A 19008-nucleotide genomic window follows, 5' to 3' on the forward strand; every position below is an offset into this window, starting at 1 on the left:
TCTATCCCAACTAGTCCCCACTGCTCTCTGCTCTTCCCTCATAGTCCTGCAATTTATTCCATTTCAAATCAGTTCCTCTTTGGAAATAAGTGTTCAATCTGCTTACTGCCCTTTCAGTGAATAAGTGAAGTAGAAAGTGCAGAGTACACAACAGCAACTCAGCGTGCAAAAAATATTCTCGTCTCCCCATTTAAAAATAAAATCAATTACGAGTTATCAATGTGTCTAGCACGGAAAACAAGTTCTCCTTATTTACTTCATCAAAGCTCCTCAATTTTGAAAATCTCTTATTGTCCAGGCAGATCGCTCCATACATGAAACATAGAACATACGGTAAATACATGAAAATACATAAACATAGACAGCGGGTGAAGTATACGGTATATACTGTTACAACTGGAGAGAAAATTCCAACTTCTCTGGGAGATCCTGCAGTCTACACAAGGCCTTCCCAAAATATGGAGCCCAGAATTGGACACACTTTCAAGCTGTTTTCTAAGGATTTTGCATAATTTCCTTGAGTCTGTATTTAATCTTTTACAAACAAAGCCCAGAATAACCAATTTATTTTATCAGCAGCCTTCTCAACATGTTCCACATTTTCGACGATGACTTTGTCTAAAGTTCTGGAAGGAATGAATGTTGAGATCTCCAACACAATAACCATATGGCGGATTGACCCTGATCTGTGAGCCATACTCCCCCGCATGAAGGTCTCATACCTGTCGGCTCATCCTCATCCACTTCATCCCGCTGTGCATAGTTTCGCAAGAATTCTGCAAAGGCTTCGTTCTGATTCTGCAGCTCCTGGTACGATCCCATCTCGGAGACCTTACCATTCACCAACACCACAATCTGGTCCACCTGTGGTAGGAAGCTGATCCCATGGGTTACCAGCACTCGGGTCTGCAAAGCCAAGAGTAAAACGGTTAACAGCTGCAACACAAACCTATCACATCGCGAGATAAACAGCTGAACGGATTCTGCACCGTTCCACTCACACATATTCAACACACCATTCTTTCAAACTAATTCCTTCACTAATTTGCCCCAGGAACCAGTTCCAGAAAGCAGATTGTTATCTTAAGTACATCTGCACCAAAATGGACACAATTTGGTATTGGTCCGAACCAGAGCCGATCCATTCAGGTCCTCCAGCCTGCTCGGTCATTCGGTTAGGTTTGATCACGGTTTATTCAGAGGAAGCGTCACTCACTGTGTAACTGTACAGAGTCACTGTTTCTTCAGGGTAAGGATCACTCACTGTGTAACTGTACAGAGTCACTGATTATTCAGGGTGAGGATCACTCACTGTAACTGTACAGAGTCACTGTTTATTTAGGGTGAGGGTCACTCCCTGTGTAACTGTACAGAGTCACTGTTTATTCAGGGTGAGGATCACTCACTGTGTAACTGTACAGAGTCACTGTTTATTCAGGGTGAGGATCACTCACTGTGTAACTGTACAGAGTCACTGTTTATTCAGGGTGAGGATCACTCACTGTGTAACTGTACAGAGTCACTGTTTATTCAGGGTGAGGGTCACTCCCTGTGTAACTGTACAGAGTCACTGTTTATTCAGGGTGAGGATCACTCACTGTGTAACTGTACAGAGTCACTGTTTATTCAGAGGAAGCGTCACTCACTGTGTAACTGTACAGAGTCACTGTTTCTTCAGGGTAAGGATCACTCACTGTGTAACTGTACAGAGTCACTGTTTATTCAGGGTGAGGATCACTCACTGTGTAACTGTACAGAGTCACTGTTTATTCAGGCTTAGGGTCACTCACTGTGTAACTGTACAGAGTCACTGTTTATTCAGCAGGGTGAGAGTCACTCACTGTGTAACTGTACAGAGTCACTGATTATTCAGGGTGAGGATCACTCACTGTGTAACTGTACAGAGTCACTGTTTATTCAGGGTGAGGGTCACTCCCTGTGTAACTGTACAGAGTCACTGTTTATTCAGGGTGAGGATCACTCACTGTGTAACTGTACAGAGTCACTGTTTATTCAGGGTGAGGATCACTCACTGTGTAACTGTACAGAGTCACTGATTATTCAGGGTGAGGATCACTCACTGTGTAACTGTACAGAGTCACTGTTTATTCAGCAGGGTGAGAGTCACTCACTGTGTAACTGTACAGAGTCACTGATTATTCAGGGTGAGGATCACTCACTGTGTAACTGTACAGAGTCACTGTTTATTCAGGGTGAGGGTCACTCCCTGTGTAACTGTACAGAGTCACTGTTTATTCAGGGTGAGGATCACTCACTGTGTAACTGTACAGAGTCACTGTTTATTCAGAGGAAGCGTCACTCACTGTGTAACTGTACAGAGTCACTGTTTCTTCAGGGTAAGGATCACTCACTGTGTAACTGTACAGAGTCACTGTTTATTCAGGCTTAGGGTCACTCACTGTGTAACTGTACAGAGTCACTGTTTATTCAGCAGGGTGAGAGTCACTCACTGTGTAACTGTACAGAGTCACTGTTTATTCAGGGTGAGGATCACTCACTATGTAACTGTACAGAGTCACTGTTTATTCAGCAGGGTGAGGGTCACTCACTGTAACACTGTACAGAGTCACTGTTTCTTCAGGGTAAGGATCACTCACTGTGTAACTGTACAGAGTCACTGTTTATTCAGGGTGAGGATCACTCACTGTGTAACTGTACAGAGTCACTGTTTATTCAGGGTGAGGGTCACTCACTGTAACACTGTACAGAGTCACTGTTTCTTCAGGGTAAGGATCACTCACTATGTAACTGTACAGAGGTCACTGTTTATTCAGGGTATCACTCACTGTCTAACAAAACAGAGTCGCTGTTTATTCAGCAGGGTTAGGGTCACTCACTGTGTAACTGTACAGAGTCACTGTTTCTTCAGGGTAAGGATCACTCACTATGTAACTGTACAGAGTCACTGTTTATTCAGGGTATCACTCACTGTCTAACTGTACAGAGTCACTGTTCATTCAGCAGGGTGAGGGTCACTCACTGTGTAACTGTACAGAGTCACTGTTTATTCAGGGTGAGGATCACTCACTGTGTAACTGTACACTGTCACTGTTTATTCAGTGTGAGGGTCACTCACTCTGTAACTGTACAGAGTCACTGTTTATTCAGGGTGAGGGTCACTCACTGTGTAACTGTGCAGAGTCACTGATTATTCAGGGTGAGGATCACTCACTGTGTAACTGTACAGAGTCACTGTTTATTCAGGGTGAGGATCACTCACTGTGTAACTGTACAAAGTCATTGTTTATCTGGCCCAGGGGACTGATTTATTTTCACACTTTCCAGAATTGCTAACACCTCCTCCTTATGAACCTCAAGCCCTTCTAGTCTAGTAGCCTGAATCTCAGTATTCTCCTCGACAACATTATCTTTTTCCTGTGTGAATACTGACGAAAAATATTCATTTAGCACCTCTCCTATCTCCTCGGACTCCACGCACAACTTCCCACTACTGTCCTTGACTGGCCCTACTCTTACCCTAGTCATTCTTTTATTCCTGACATATTTATAAAAAGCTTTAGGGTTACCCTTGATCCTACCTGCCAAAGACTTCTCATGTCCCCTCCTGGCTCTTCTTAGCTCTCTCTTTAGGTCCTTCCTAGCTAACTTGTAACTCTCGAGCGCGCTAACTGAACCTTCACGACTCATCTTTACATAAGCCTCCTTCTTCCTCTTGACAAATGATTCACCTACTTTAGTAAACCACGGTTCCCTCGCTCGACCACTTCCTCCCTGCCTGACAGGTACATACTTATCAAGGACACACAGTAGCTGTTCCTTGAACAAGCTCCACATTTCAATTGTGCCCATCCCCTTCAGTTTCCTTCCCCATCCTATGCATCCTAAGTCTTGCCTCATCGCATCATAATTGCCTTTCCCCCAGCTATAACTCTTGCCCTGTGATATATACCTATCCCTTTTCATCGCTAAAGTAAACGTAACTGAATTGTGGTCACTATCACCAAAGTGCTCACCTACCTCCAAATCTAACACCTGTCCTGGTTCATTACCCAGTACCAGGGTGAGGGTCACTCACTGTATAACTACAGAGTCACTGTTTATTCGAAGTAAGAATCACTCACTCTGTAACTGTACAGAGTCACTGTTTATTCAGGGTGAGGATCACTCACTGTGTAAGTGTACAGAGTCACTGTTTATTCAGGGTGAGGATCACTCACTGTGTAACTGTACAGAGTCACTGTTTATTCAGGGTCAAGGTCACTCACTGTGTAACTGTACAGAGTAACTGTTTATTCAGGGTCAGGGTCACTCACTGTGTAACTGTACAGAGTCACTGTTTATTCAGGGCGGGGATCACTCACTGTGTAACTGTACAGAGTCACTGTTTATTCAGCAGGGTGAGTATCACTCACTGTGTAACTGTACAGAGTCACTGTTTATTCAGGGCGGGGATCACTCACTGTGTAACTGTACAGAGTCACTGTTTATTCAGGGTGAGTATCACTCACTGTGTAACTGTACAGAGTCACTGTTTATTCAGCAGGGTGAGTATCACTCACTGTGTAACTGTACAGAGTCACTGTTTATTCAGGGTCAGGGTCACTCACTGTGTAATTGTACAGAGTCACTGTTTATTCAGGGTGAGGGTCACTCACTGTGTAACTGTACAGAGTCACTGTTTAGTCAGGGTCACTCACTGTGTAACTGTACAGAGTCACTGTTTATTCAGGGTCAGGGTCACTCACTTTAAAGATGTTTCATTGTTTTACCTTTCCCTTCAACATTCCGTCTGGGCCTATGACTTTATCGAAGATGTGTTTAGCCACATGTGCATCTACTGCCGAAAGGGGGTCATCCAGGAGATACACGTCTGTGTCGCCGTACACAGCTCGAGCCAGACTGACCCGCTGTTTCTGTCCTCCCGATAAGTTTATCCCCTGCACAAGGAGCATTGTATTGTTAGTGTGAAAGCGACCGCCACGTTTAGGAGGGGAAGGGGTAGATAGGAGTGAAGACGTTTACCTTTTCACCAATCTCAGTCTGGTCCCCACCAGGCAGTACATTCAGGTCAGTGATCAGCGCGCAGGCTTCCAGGACCTGTTGATATTTATGCTGACTTAGAGGCTCTCCAAAGACAATGTTATCTTTTAGCGAGGCATTCCGAATCCAGGCTTGCTGAGGAACGTAGGCCACAGATCCCTGGAAGAAAAACCCACTCAAATATCACAAAAATGTAGTCTTCACTGCTGAACCATCCACTGTTAAATCGGACAGTCACATTATCACTCAAAACACGATGATCATTATCCATTTGCATGAACATCATTTTCAAGGTTCTCAGCATAGCAGCTTAAACACGGTGTATTTTGGGTGGTAACAACAGTGTTCACTCCTTATCTCGCCAAATTTAAGGTGAAGTAAATTCAAGAGCAAATCATAATAAATAAGAGAAAATGCTGAAAATACTCAGCATGCCAGCTTGAGGGGTTTGTGACTCAGTTTTATTGCTGGGATTCTATTCCCGTTTACCGCCTCTGGACCTGCTTTTGTTTCCTGCCCATTACCGTGCACCATCCCTCCTTTTGTCACTTAAGCTCTTCTGACTTCCTCCCTATCACAGACCTCCCCTCTTGTTCTTCCCCCTCCTCTACCTGACTGTGTACTCACTTCAAACTTGTTAAATCTCAATTCTTTTCCCATTCTGTTGTCAGGTCACCGTCTGTTTCTCCCTCCACAGATACTGCCAGATTTGCTGAGTATTTACACAATGCTGTATTTTCAGATTAGATTTCCAGCATTGCACTGTGTTGCTTTGGTATAAGTAATGATCTTGTGTGTATTAAAGCTTCTTTGAATCCCTCTCTTTGTGTAGGGCTCCAGTTGACTGCAATTTAAATAAAAGGTGCCGTGTCAGAGTGTCTTTGGAAAGAACTGGGCACAAGGCTCTTCACACAAGGAGCATTTGTTAAAGCAGTGTTTTTCAAACTCTTCTCCCCCTCCCCGAAACCCACTTTTGCTAACCGGCTGACCTTCGTGACCCACGCCGGCCGACATTAGTGACCCACGCCATGTTCGCTAACTTTTAATGCGAAGGGGTCCTCATTTTGATCTCACTCCAATCAGGTTCACAGGAGGAGAGGGCAATGCGCATATCCAATGCAGCCAGTTCCTTTGTGCCATCTTCACCTTTGTGAGAACATAAAATCCAACCTCTCGCATGTAGGTCGTCGTGAAGGGCAACAGCAACAAAATGCTCGTTTTACTCAGCACTAGATACTCCTGGGAGATGCTACTGCAGAATGCTGACAGCCTCATGGGCTTTTGGCGTGCTTTTAATGTGATATCATAGCTCAGATGCAGCAGCTCAGTCTCCTTATTTGAAGTCAGCTGTAAGTTAACAAAACAACTGACTCTGAAAAGTAGCGACAAAAACTGTTGATCAGCGTGGCCAGATGCGACGGAATAAGGCTTGCCAGTCTATGGTGACAGTTCCCTTTGCGAGGATGTGTGCATCTGTCTTGTGTGTGGGGAAGGTGGGACGGTCAAAGGGAAAAGTAATAGATTAGAAGGCCATTATTCTAGTTTAATAATTGTATGTTTTAACTCTTCTCGTTATAAATAAACAATTATTGTGTGTACAAATCTGGTGCCTGTAAGTCATTGGAGCAGCCCACCAGGGCCAAAGATCTCGAAACCAATAAAAATTATTGGTTAATTCATTTATGTTCCGACCCGGGTCAAACGGGGCTGGAATTGGCCGCGCCCTTGCCCAGGATGTCAGAACACCTTAGTGACACTGTTTCGTCGATGTGCTGTAGCAGTGTGGGGAACATGTAGTAGTTTTGGTTTTGTACTCACACTTGCCAAACGTCTTTGTAGGCTGTTCACCAGAGGCCCTGGAGCTCTGCACACTCAGGAGCATTGCTTGGTCCTGTCCTGGACTCTCCTAAGCAGCTCTCTCCAGCAGATTCCGATGTGAGATCATGGCATTTGGTACACTGCCTATAGTGACTCTGGCCACCTTGGTCTTGTAACAAAATGATCCATGTTCACAGTCCTCTTGCTAATAGCTAGAAATTGGAAGAAATTTGCGTCTGTGATTCTGCGCCAAAAGCACCTAACACAGGATGCCTGGCGTCTCCGTGCAGGGCACGTGACCTGCTGACTGTTGCCTCTTATGGTCAGAGGATTCACGGCTGGTAATGCAGCCGTTCCTATTTGAAATGCCGTTAGCGGCTGCTGGGCGTTTCTCTTGGGATCGGGAACACTGCCACCGATTACTCTGTGACCCTCCCGACACCTGCTCACCCGCAGGTCGCGACCTACACTTTGAAAATCTCTGGGCGGGATTCTCCGTTGCCCAACGCCGGAATGGTTATAACAGCCAGGATACTAGAAAGTAAAGGGATTGGGTGGAGAATCGATTCCGACGCCGATTTCCGTTCTCCGTCCCCTGGCATGATGCACGCCGCGCGCAGTCGCAATGCTGTTGGCGCCTCATTGGCCGGCCCACTCGCGATGCTCCACCGCCGATGGGCCAAGTTCTCGATGGCGAGGGACACGTGTGGTCTGAGCCGGCGTGTCGGCTGAAGACTGTGTCCAGCACCACCACGCTCGGCCGGGATCCGTGCCGCTGGCCGGGGGGGCGTCTGTCAGCGCTGGGGGGACTGGTGGGGGGGGGGGGGGGGGGGGGGGGGGGGGTGGGGGGGGGGGGGGGGTGGGGTCGCGGTCGGCGGGTTAGAATCATAGAATTTACAGTGCAGAAGTTAGGTTTAGTGCATGGCCGGCACCATGTTGTACGCCGCAGCATATGCAGGTCGTCAGCCGTGCGCATACGCCGCCTGGGACCCGGCCATTCTCGACGCGGTACTGGAATCGGTGAGGGGTCGCCGCTGAATTTCCTGTCATGAAAGTCGACACGTTCTACGCAGGCATCAGCATTTAGTCTTCAGAACGGAGAATCCAGCCCTTTGTGTTAACAGTACCGTACTATTGCAGCCCGAATATGCTGTAAGCACTGGGAGCTATAATTCCTGGTTTAATCGACATTATTATTAATAGGTGACTTGTTAGCTCTGATTCTGTTGAACATTCACTAAAATGAGCGTTACTCATTGGCCTCCCCGACATTTCCAGCGATTTGCAGATCCTGGGTCAGATTTTAAGCCAGGTGGCTGGATAGTTCCTGTGGGCCAGGGATTTATTTGCTCAGATCCCACTGTCCTCATGCGGATTCCATTGGGATGTGTTTCTCCGACGAGGGTAAAGAGACACTGCCAGCAATGAGTGGGCTTTTAAACAAGCACACAGAGTCCAATGTGATCAGCATAGGTAGATGGCCATTCAGCCCCTCAAGCCTCTGCTATTTAATGAGAGCATGGCTGATCCGTACCTTAATTCAATCAACGTGTTTACAGTTATGTCCCTTTTTCTCAGAATCCCCCCACCAGTAGAACAGTCTTCGCCAGTCAATTCCTTTCAAAATCCCGGCATCATCAAATTTAACAGCATGGAAACAAACCACTCAGACAAAATGGTGTTTATGCTCCACACAAGCCTCCTGCTCCAAGGTGACATTCCAATTGATCCATTGGGACCTGACTGTAATTTGAACAGTGCGCCTGCCACCAAAAGTGAGTTATCAGATAGTGAGGGTGCTAACCTGGATCGCCACTCTGCCCTCCAGCTTCTCCATCTCTCCCAGGAGGGCCGAGACGAGCGAAGACTTGCCACATCCAACATGGCCGACGACCGCCACCAGCGAGCCTTGCGGTATCATCATACTGATCCTGGAGTTTAAAAATTCAAAAAGGACACATTAGAGCTACTGTTTACACAAGCAGACATTTTGAGGCTGGGCAAAGACCCAGAGTGCTGGGCTTCTCCAAGTGTGATAACAGGAGGGGAGGTATGTTGGTCAGTCAGGAAGCGTTAATACGTGAATATAAGCTCAGGATTTCTATCGAAGAAGGAAGGAGGGAGGTGAGGAGATCCACTGCTTTGATGTTCTGGGGAACAGTGAGGCAGGTTAATTCAGTGTGTGGCACTCGTGCCTCGCAGTCAAGGCCATGAGTTATAGTCCTATTGCAGAGAGTTGAGAACATGATCCAAACTGATGCAGAACCGAAGGAGTGCTGCACTGTCAGAGGGTCAGTACTGAGGGAGCGCTGCACTGTCAGAGGGTCAGTGCTGAGGGAGCTCCGCGCTGTCAGAGGGTCAGGACTGAGGGAGTGCCGCACTGTCAGAGGGTCAGTACTGAGGGAGTGCTGCACTGTCAGAGGGTCAGTACTGAGGGAGCTCCGCACTGTCAGAGGGTCAGTACTGAGGGAGTGCTGCACTGTCAGAGGGTCAGGACTGAGGGAGTGCTGCCCTGTCAGACGGTCAGTACTGAGGGAACACTGCACTGTCAGAGGGTCAGTGCTGAGGGAGTGCTGCACTGTCAGAGGGTCAGTACTGAGGGAGTGCTGCACTGTCAGAGGGTCAGTACTGAGGGAATGCTGCACTGTCAGAGGGTTACTGCTGAGGGAGCGCCGCACTGTCAGAGGGTCAGTACTGAGGGAGTGCCGCACTGTCAGAGGGTGAGTACTGAGGGAGTGCCGCACTGTCAGAGGGTCAGTACTGAGGGAATGCTGCACTGTCAGAGGGTCTGTACTGAGGGAGTGCTGCATTGTCAGAGGGTCAGTGCTGCACTGTTAGAGGGTCAGTGCTGAGGGAGTGCTGCACTGTCAGAGGGTCAGTGCTGAGGGAGTGCTGCACTGTCAGAGGGTCAGTGCTGAGGGAGTGCTGCACTGTCAGAGGGTCAGTGCTGAGGGAGTGCTGCACTGTCAGAGGGTCAGTGCTGAGGGAGTGCTGCACTGTCAGAGGGTCAGTGCTGAGGGAGTGCTGCACTGTCAGAGGGTCAGTGCTGAGGGAGTGCTGCACTGTCAGAGGGTCAGTGCTGAGGGAGTGCTGCACTGTCAGAGGGTCAGTGCTGAGGGAGTGCTGCACTGTCAGAGGGTCAGTGCTGAGGGAGTGCTGCCATATCAGAGGGTCAGTACTGAGGGAGTGTCGCACTGTCCAAGGGTCAGTACTGAGGGAGTGCTGCACTGTCAGAGGGTCAGAGGGACACAATTCGTCCAGACCTGGAGATTTGTCCACATTTAAGCCCCCAACACCTCCAATACCTTGTCCCTCACGATAACAACTTGCTCAATAACCTCACAGTCTCTCTATCCGAGTTCCACACCTGCCTCCTCATTCTCTTGGGTGAAATATTCATTTAACACCCTACCAATGTCCTCTGGCTCCACCCACAGTTTCCCCCTTCGTCCCTAATCGGCCCAACTCTTTCCCTCGTTATCCTCTTCCCAGTCAAATTGTTAGCGAATATTTTGGGATTTTCTCTACTTTTACCGGCCAGAGCTTTCTCACATCCCCTCTTTGCTCTCCTAATTTCTTCCTTAAACTCCATCCTGCACTTTCTGTGCTCCACTAATGCCTCTGTTGATTTTCTCCTCTTGTACTTATTAAAAGCCTTGCTCTTCCTTCGCATTGTTTCCTGAAGGGTGGCACGGTGGCTAGCACTGCTGCCTCACAGCGGCGAGGACCCAGGTACGATCCCGGTCCCAGGTCATTGTCCGTGTGGAGTTTGCACATTCTCCCCGTATTTGCGTGGGTTTCGCCCCCACAACCCAAAGATGTGCAGGTTAGATGGATTGGCCACGCTAAATTGCCCCTTAATTGGAAAATAAAAATGAATTGGGTACTCTAAAAAATTTTTTAAAAACCTTTTATGCATAAACTTACAGCTTAATCTGTTCTTACCCATTCAGAACAACAGGATCCTTCTTTCCCCAGCTAAACGTCCCATTCAGCATGGTGATAGCATATCCTGCAAAACACAAGAGTCTTTAGAGACGCGATATCAGAGACAGACAGAAAGAAAGGTGAGAGAGGGAAAAAGAGGAAGAGAAAGGGAAAGAGAAAAAGAAGGGAGAGAAGTGGTGAGAGAGAGATATTGTAAAAGAAAGAGTGCTTATTTTAAGTGGGTGTAAGCAGGTGATGGAAAAGAGTAAGTTTAATCAACGGAATGGGAGCTACAGGAACCGGTAAAGAGCTGGATCTCCTGTGATGCTCAGCTCATCATCTCCAACGCTGGACTGAAGAAGAGTGGGGGGTAGCGGGGAAGGCGATTCCCGCGCAGAAATCCTTTTTACTACTTCTGTTTCAATTTGGAAAAAGTCTCCAGTAAGTCATTTATCAGGAAGATTTCCAAATATAACTTAGGGGCAGGTATAAGACTGTGCCACCTGGACTGCTCCGGTTTCCTCGCACAGGCCAAAGATATGCAGGTTAGATGGATTGGACATGCTAAATTGCCCCTTAGTGTCCAGGGATGTGCAGATTAGGTAATGGGGTGCCACCTCTGTACAGGCAGCCTGGACTCTCTCCCATGGACAACCCAGCCAACTGTCTGGTCTTCTGGTCCTTCGTGCCCTCTGAGATTCGGACATTCTTAGAGAATGAACATCGGTAGAGTGCTTTTTGAGGGGTTGGTGCAGACTCGATTGGCCGAATGGTCTCCTTTTACACTGTATGATTCTAAAATAAAGACCAAATCACCTGTCGACAATAGCTAAACAAAGTAAATTGTGAGGCTTTTACCTTGCATTGAAACACAGCAATCTAGCTTCATGGTGACAGCATTAGCCTTTCCCAGCTGACACTCAAAGCTCCTCATTTAAAAGGACATCAGAGACGTCAATGGATCCCAAGATAGATTTCTTGGAATTTTGGACGGATCCAGCTTCTGGTCTGTGAATTGGGAAGATACATAATCCCACAAATCTACCATAAATTCTTCCTGGGCCCCCGATTGGCTATACAAGGTTATCTTGGAGTGGTATGATATGTTCACCGACACTGGGAGGGAGAGGTATTTTAGGTCTGGCGAAATCACTAAAGAGCTGGTTTCAGGGCAAAGTCAAGGTTCTGTAAGAATGTCCGAATCTCAGAGGGCACTAAGGACCAGAAGACCAGACAGTTGGCTGGGTTGTCCATGGGAGAGAGTCCAGGCTGCCTGGAGAGAGGTGACAGGGAGGGTCAGGGTAACTTCCACCACTCCAAAATCTGCCACATAGGGCAGGAAGAGGTTCAATGATCTTACAAGGGCAACCAAGAGTCAAGGGTCTGGTACCTTCATACACACTCTGCAGACAGGAAAATAGACTTAGGGCCACAATCGTATCAGTCATGATTTTAATCCAATGGCAGAGCAGCCTCAAGGGCTGAATGGCCGATTCCTGCTGTTCTTGTGGCACTCCTATCTCCTTCACTCAACTTTTTACATCTCTCACTGTCCGTGTGGAGTTTGCACATTCTCCCAGTGTCTGCGTGGGTTTCACCCCCACAACCCAAAGATGTGCAGGTAGGTGGATTGGCCAGGCTAAATTGCCCCTTAATTGGAAAAAAAATAATTGGGTACTCTAAATTTAAAAAAAACTGATACCCTTTCTCCCTCAGTCAGGGAAACTTGATAATACAAGGGGAAACCCTAATGGTTGACTGTGGCTGGGTAGGTAGAAGTGTATATAATAATATTTCTTTATTGTCAAAGTAGGCTTACATTAACACTGCAATGAAGTTACTGTGAAAGTCATAGTGCAGGAGGCCATTCGGCCCATCGAGCCTGCACCGGCCCTTGGAAAGAACTCCCCAACTAAGCCCACCCCCCCACCCCATCCCCGTAACCCATTAAGCCCACCCCACCTGTTTGGACACTAAGGGCAATTTATCATGTCCAGTCCACCTAACCTGCAAGTCTTTGGACTGTGGGAGGAAACCGGAGCGCCCGGAGGAAACCCACGCACACACGGGGAAAACGCTCAAACTCCACCCAGACAGTGACCCAAGCCGGGAATCGAACCTGGGACCCTGGTGTTGTGAAGCAGCTGTGCTAACCACTGTGCTACCACGCCCCACACAAAAGCTCCTAGTCTCCATACTCCTAGTGAAAAGCCCCTAGTCGCCACACTCTGGTGCCTGTTCGGGTACAGAGAAGGAGAATTCAGAATGTCCAATTCACCTAACAAGCTAGTCTTTCGGGACTTGTGGGAGGAAACCGGAGCGCCCGGAGGAAACCCACGCAGACACGGGGAGAACGTGCAGACTCCGCACAGACAGTGACCCAGGCTGAGAATCGAATCTGGGACCCTGGAGCTGTGAAGCAACAGTGCTAACCACTGTGCTACCGTGCCGCCCACACGAGCAGAAAAAAATGTCTTCTGCATTGACAACATCAAGAGCTTCCAGTCTAGCACCTTCCAGGTCTTCATCCTGGCCCTCTCCCTAGCGCAAGGATAGCGATTCCCATTGCAGATCCACATCCGATGTACAAAGCAGAAACTGGGCAAAGCCATGTGAAACTAGCACAAAGTCCTGACTGACTTTCTGCTGGACTGAAGAGATTGTTAAGATAGCCAATCATCAGTAAAGCACACAAAACAGCCTCCTGTATGTGGTATCTGTCCGAGCATGCCCTCCTCCAGCCTCTATCACTGCCGAAAGAGTTGGGTCATAGGTTGGAGCAAATGAATCAAGAAGTGCTGACTATGCTCCTTGGCCCCAATCATATAAAGCTGAGGCTTCTGGTGGGACAAATATTGTGGATGCATCCTGCAGGAATCCATTTTACCTTGTTCACTGTTCAAATTGGGCAGTAATTGGGAGAGGGAGAGGCAGAGAAGAGGGGGAGCCATAAAGAGAGAGAGGGGCAGAAAAAGAGTGGAACAGAAAGGAGAAAGCAGGGAGAAAAGAGGGAGACAGGAAAAGAGAGAAATGGAAGGAGAGAGAATGATTATGAGAAAGAGAAAGATCACAAGTAAAAACTGTGAATGCTCCAATAGACTGCAACCAAGTGACTGCAATATTCAGAGCCAGATAGTTTGAGGCAAACAGTCAGGCAGGTTCAGACAGGACCCAGGATTACCTGTTGCAGTCTTTTGTCTCTCGATGCTTGTAGGATCCAGCTCATCGTGGCTCAGGAAGTTCTGTAATCGTTTCAGTGAAACAGTGGCCTGAGAAAGCAAGAGGGGAGAAGAGGGATCGCGAGTCCAATTCAAGCAGATCCCAAACAGAGAGGAGATGGACAAAGAAATAAGTTAAATATCAGGAAGTGTTCTTTTTCCTCAGAGGCGCAATGCTCTGTGAACAAAGTAGTCAGTTCCCCATAGGCCTTGAAGGGAAGCTGGTGGTTGTGAGGGAGGAGGCAGTATGCAGTGGTTATGTTATCGGCCTGCTTGGCTGACTGCAGCCTCCCGATGCTTTACTCAAAAGAAATTTCCCCAGAGTTCTTCCTGAATTGGCTTCAGGTTCTTTATCAGCTTGGGGGTTGGGGGGGGGGGGGGTCAGGTTCTTTATCAGCTTGAGGTTTTTTTTTGGGGGGGGGGGGGGGGGGAAGTGTGAGACTGGGCCAATGTGGATGAAGTGGAGCACTGACACCAGATAATCATTTCCTGTGCTTCTTTCCGTATCTTCCATTGTTCAATGAATTTGACTTCACTTCCTCATTTTGTGTAAAATTATATTTCGCATTCGTATGAGTAAAATTCAGCATCTCAATCTGCTCTTGCATTGTGATAGAGTTCAGCGAACTTCTGATTCTTTGTCAAATTAACACAAGATAGGAGGAGGACGTCAACAATCCATCAGCGATATCTGATCACTTGTGGTTCCGTCACAGTTCCCCTTCTCCCAAGAGATTAGACCGTATACGAGACGAGTGCCTACTTGGTAACCCCCTCCCCCACAGAGTGTGGCACACAGGCAGGGCTGCACTGTCAAAGGGTCAGTACTGAGGGAGTGCCGCACTGTCAGAGGGTCAGTACTGAGGGAGTGCCGCACTGTCAGAGGGTCAGTACTGAGGGAGTGCCGCACTGTCAGAGGGTCAGTACTGAGGGAATGCTGCACTGCAGAGGGTCAGTACTGAGGGAGTGCCGCACTGTGGGAGGGTCAGTACTGAGGGAGTGCTGAACTGTCAAAGGGTCAGTACCGAGGGAGTGCTGCACTGTCAGAGGGTCAGTACTGAGGGAGTGCCGCACTGTCAGAGGGTCAGTACTGAGGGAGTGCCGCACTGTCAGAGGGTCAGTACTGAGGGAGTGCCGCACTGTCAGAGGGTCAGTACTGAGGGAGTGCCGCACTGTCAGAGGGTCAGTACTGAGGGAGTGCCGCACTGTCAGAGGGTCAGTACTGAGGGAGTGCCGCACTGTCAGAGGGTCAGTACTGAGGGAGTGCTGCACTGTCAGAGGGTCAGTACTGAGGGAGTGCCGCACTGTCAGAGGGTCAGTACTGAGGGAGTGCTGCACTGTCAGAGGGTCAGTACCGAGTGAGTGCCGCACTGTCAGAGGGTCAGTACTGAGGGAGTGCCGCACTGTCAGAGGGTCAGTACCGAGTGAGTGCCGCACTGTCAGAGGGTCAGTACTGAGGGAGTGCTGCACTGTCAGAGGGTCAGTACCGAGTGAGTGCCGTACTGTCAGAGGGTCAGTACTGAGGGAGTGCTGCACTGTCAGAGGGTCAGTACTGAGGGAGTGCTGCACTGTCAGAGGGTCAGTACTGAGGGAGTGCTGCACAGTCAGAGGGTCAGTACTGAGGGAGTGCTGCACTGTCAGAGGGTCAGTACTGAGGTAACACAGCACTGTCTCAAGTTCCATATTTTCCAGTGAGATATGAAATTTAAGTCTCGTCTGCTCTCAACTGGGAAGGAAATTCCTCGGCAGTATTCTGCAGCAGACATGTTCTCCCTGTTTCCCGGCCATTATTGAGCTCTCAAACAACATCATTAAAACAAATTATCTGTCTGTTTCTCATTGTGTTTGCTGTGTGTGAGCACTGCAGAAATGCAAATCTTTTCAATGACTCATCTCAATTTAAAGCAAATTCTCATCTTCCTGGAAGCAGAGTATTTACCATAAACAAATCAGCTCAGAATCCTCTGGCTATTTTAACTACACAGACAAAAAGAGTGCTTTTCTGCTTCCTATAACTGGCATCTCTCTACAATGGAGCGGACAACACCCGGGCCAGCCTCACCTGAACAACACCACTGATGACTTGTGGCAGCATATTGAGTGGGAACCGCAGGATATTGAAGAGAGACAAAGAGACAAAAGCCCTCTGTGCGTCCAACACGTTATTCTCATCCACAGTCACGTATACTGCAAAGCTCGTCAAGGCAACCTGAATTAGAACAGGATAAATATGTTGAATACTTGATGGAATTGAATAATTATTCATGTGAAAGTTCCAAGACCACTCCCAGGACAGGTACAGCACGGGGTTAGATAGAGTAAAGCTCCCTGTCCACTGTCCCCATCAAACACTCCCAGGGCAGGTACAGCACGGGGTTAGATACAGAGTAATGCTCCCTCTACACTGTCCCCATCAAACACTCCCAGGGCAGGTACAGCACGGGGTTAGATACAGAGTAAAGCTCCCTCTCCACTGTCCACATCAAACACTCCCAGGACAGGTACAGCATGGGGTTAGATACAGAGTAAAGCTCCCTCTCCACTGTCCCCATCAAACACTCCCAGGACAGGTACAGCATGGGGTTAGATACAGAGTAAAGCTCCCTCTACACTGTCCCCATCAAACACTCCCAGGACAGGTACAGCACGGGGTTAGATACAGAGTAATGCTCCCTCTACACTGTCCCCATCAAACACTCCCAGGACAGGTACAGCACGGGGTTAGATACAGAGTAAAGCTCCCTCTCCACTGTCCACATCAAACACTCCCAGGACAGGTACAGCACGGGGTTAGATACAGAGTAAAGCTCCCTCTCCACTGTCCCCATCAAACACTCCCAGGACAGGTACAGCATGGGGTTAGATACAGAGTAAAGCTCCCTCTACACTATCCCCATCAAACACTCCCAGGACAGGTACAGCACGGGGTTAGATACAGAGTAATGCTCCCTCTCCATTGTCCCCATCAAACACTCCCAGGACAGGTACAGCACGGAGTTAGATACAGAGTAAAACTCACTCTAGACTGTCCCCATCAAACACTCCCAGGACAGGTACAGCACGGCGGGGTTAGATACAGAGTAAAGCTCCCTCTACACTGTCCCCATCAATACTCCCTGCTCAGCATTTATGTACATTTACAAAGAACAGAGAAAAGTACAGCACAGGAACAGGCCCTTCGGCCCTCCAAGTCCATGCCGACCATGCTGCCCGTCTAAAGTAAAATCTACACTTCCTGGGTCCGTATCCCTCTATTCCCATCCTATTCATGTATTTGTCAAGATGCCCCTTAAACGTCACTATCGTCCCTGCTTCCACCACCTCCTCCGGCAGCAAGTTCCAAGCACCCACTACCCTCGGTGTAAAAAACGTGCCTCGTACATCTCCTCTAAACCTTGCGCCTCGCACTTTAAACCTATGCCCCCTAGTAATTGACCCCTCTACCCTGGGGAAAAGCCTCTGACTATCCACTCTGTCCATGCCCCTCATAATTTTGTAGCCCCCGATCAGGTTGCCCCTCAACCTCCGTCGTTCCAGTGAGAACGAACCATTTAGTGACCATTTCTAGCTGGTTGAGATTAATTAAGCAGAGTCTGGGATTAGCCTGGGCCTTTCCTGACCGTCACATTTCAGTCCCACAGTGGGTGATGCAGTTATCACAGAGTGACTTCAGGAAGCAAGAAGTGTCTTTGCTGCTGGACAGAATGGTACCAGATGGTTAATATGCTGGGTTTGTGCCTCCTGATGAATAACTAGTTCATGGTTCAGGTTAATATTTTGGAGGTAATGTTTAGTTCAGGGAAGATTAAAATTAATTTTAGAGAATAGGATAAATGCAACAAAAACAGCTTGGAGTCTATTCCACTCGGTTAGGGCCACGCTGCCTTAATGGCCAACAGCTAGAATGGTAATATCCCAATACAGCAAATGATTTACTTAGTTGGAGAGCTGAAGGCATGATGCCTAAACTGATTGCAAAGAAGTGTAGTCCAGAGAGATACTTGTTTCAGGAGTTTGAGTGAAATTAATTTAAAAGCATTTGGTGAACTGTGAAAGACTATATTGTGAGAGAGGTGGATGAAACTTCAGAAGGTTCATAATTTATCTGTGCGTGCCGTGAGAAGGGGTGCGTTGAAGCTTAAATCTTGCATGGTTTGCAGTTCACACACAAGTCCTGGGACCCATTTGGTGCAGTTGAGGCTCAGGAGAAGTCACGAGGAGCTGAAATGGTGGTGGAGAGGGTTCAGGCTTAGAAGAAGCCCTGGGATCCATTTGTAGCTTGGTGCAGCCAGGGGACAGGCGTTCAGAGAAACCCAGGCGCTGTCTCAGCTTAGTGACTTGGAGGCAGGAGTGCAGCTTTGTGAATCCCATGGAACAAAGGTCACAGGCAAAGAGATTGAACCAAACAGTCATTCAGGTTTTCCTGTGGCCTTTGAGGGCATTCAGGAGGTTAGATCTATGAAAGCAAAATGCTGAAATCCCTCGTAAAACAAAGCTTCAATGTGACTTTGTGGCTCATAGTGATCACTGACATCTTGCTGAGAAATCCACGGCATCCATCATGGTCGAATCTGCCATTTAATCTGCAGTGTGCTGTGTTTCACCACACTTTGCTTTTGAATTCATATTTACCTCATGTTAATCTGATTTAGGGTATAAGATAGATATTATAGATTATAATACAAATTCATAAAAATAAAACAAAGTTTGTTGTTGTTTGTTTAGAACTGTGGAATCTTGTGGCTTTCTTTTCCTAGTGGGTTACCTTGGATTTCAAATTTTGTCTACTTTAAACAAAATGTTACTGGTCCCTAGCTCGATCCTGCATAAACTGAGGGCTCTCGGGGGGGGGGGGATCTCTAATCCATAGAGACATATGGGAGCTGGGACATGCTGAGGGTACGGCCAATATGATTTTCACTGTAACTTTTATTATACTTATTAAAAGTCGAATGGCTTTGTCAGCTATGACTGTCAGCAACTATGACCTTTCTGGAGAAGGAATACCTATAACCAAGTGATT

The 19008-nt window shown here is 47.8% G+C and overlaps 1 protein-coding gene across 3 annotated transcripts in view; it reads right to left on the reverse strand.

Moving 5' to 3' along the window:
- abcc3 (ATP-binding cassette, sub-family C (CFTR/MRP), member 3) overlaps positions 1 to 19008 on the reverse strand; it is a 146932-nt gene that overhangs the window by 72586 nt on the left and 55338 nt on the right. For all 3 annotated transcript variants that reach the window (XR_011936286.1, XM_072483866.1, XM_072483867.1), the window contains exons 12-18: positions 16048 to 16194; positions 13949 to 14036; positions 10786 to 10852; positions 8645 to 8771; positions 5005 to 5181; positions 4752 to 4919; positions 723 to 906 (exon numbers count right to left, since the gene is read on the reverse strand). Coding sequence is in view for 2 of the 3 variants with exons in the window: in XM_072483866.1 (XP_072339967.1) it covers positions 723 to 906; positions 4752 to 4919; positions 5005 to 5181; positions 8645 to 8771; positions 10786 to 10852; positions 13949 to 14036; positions 16048 to 16194 (958 nt within the window). In the remaining variant the exon portion in view is untranslated. The remainder of the gene's footprint in view (positions 1 to 722; positions 907 to 4751; positions 4920 to 5004; positions 5182 to 8644; positions 8772 to 10785; positions 10853 to 13948; positions 14037 to 16047; positions 16195 to 19008) is intronic.

The sequence above is a fragment of the Scyliorhinus torazame genome, chromosome 18 (assembly GCF_047496885.1).
Source record: "Scyliorhinus torazame isolate Kashiwa2021f chromosome 18, sScyTor2.1, whole genome shotgun sequence".
In the NCBI taxonomy this organism is placed as follows: Eukaryota; Metazoa; Chordata; class Chondrichthyes; order Carcharhiniformes; family Scyliorhinidae; genus Scyliorhinus; species Scyliorhinus torazame.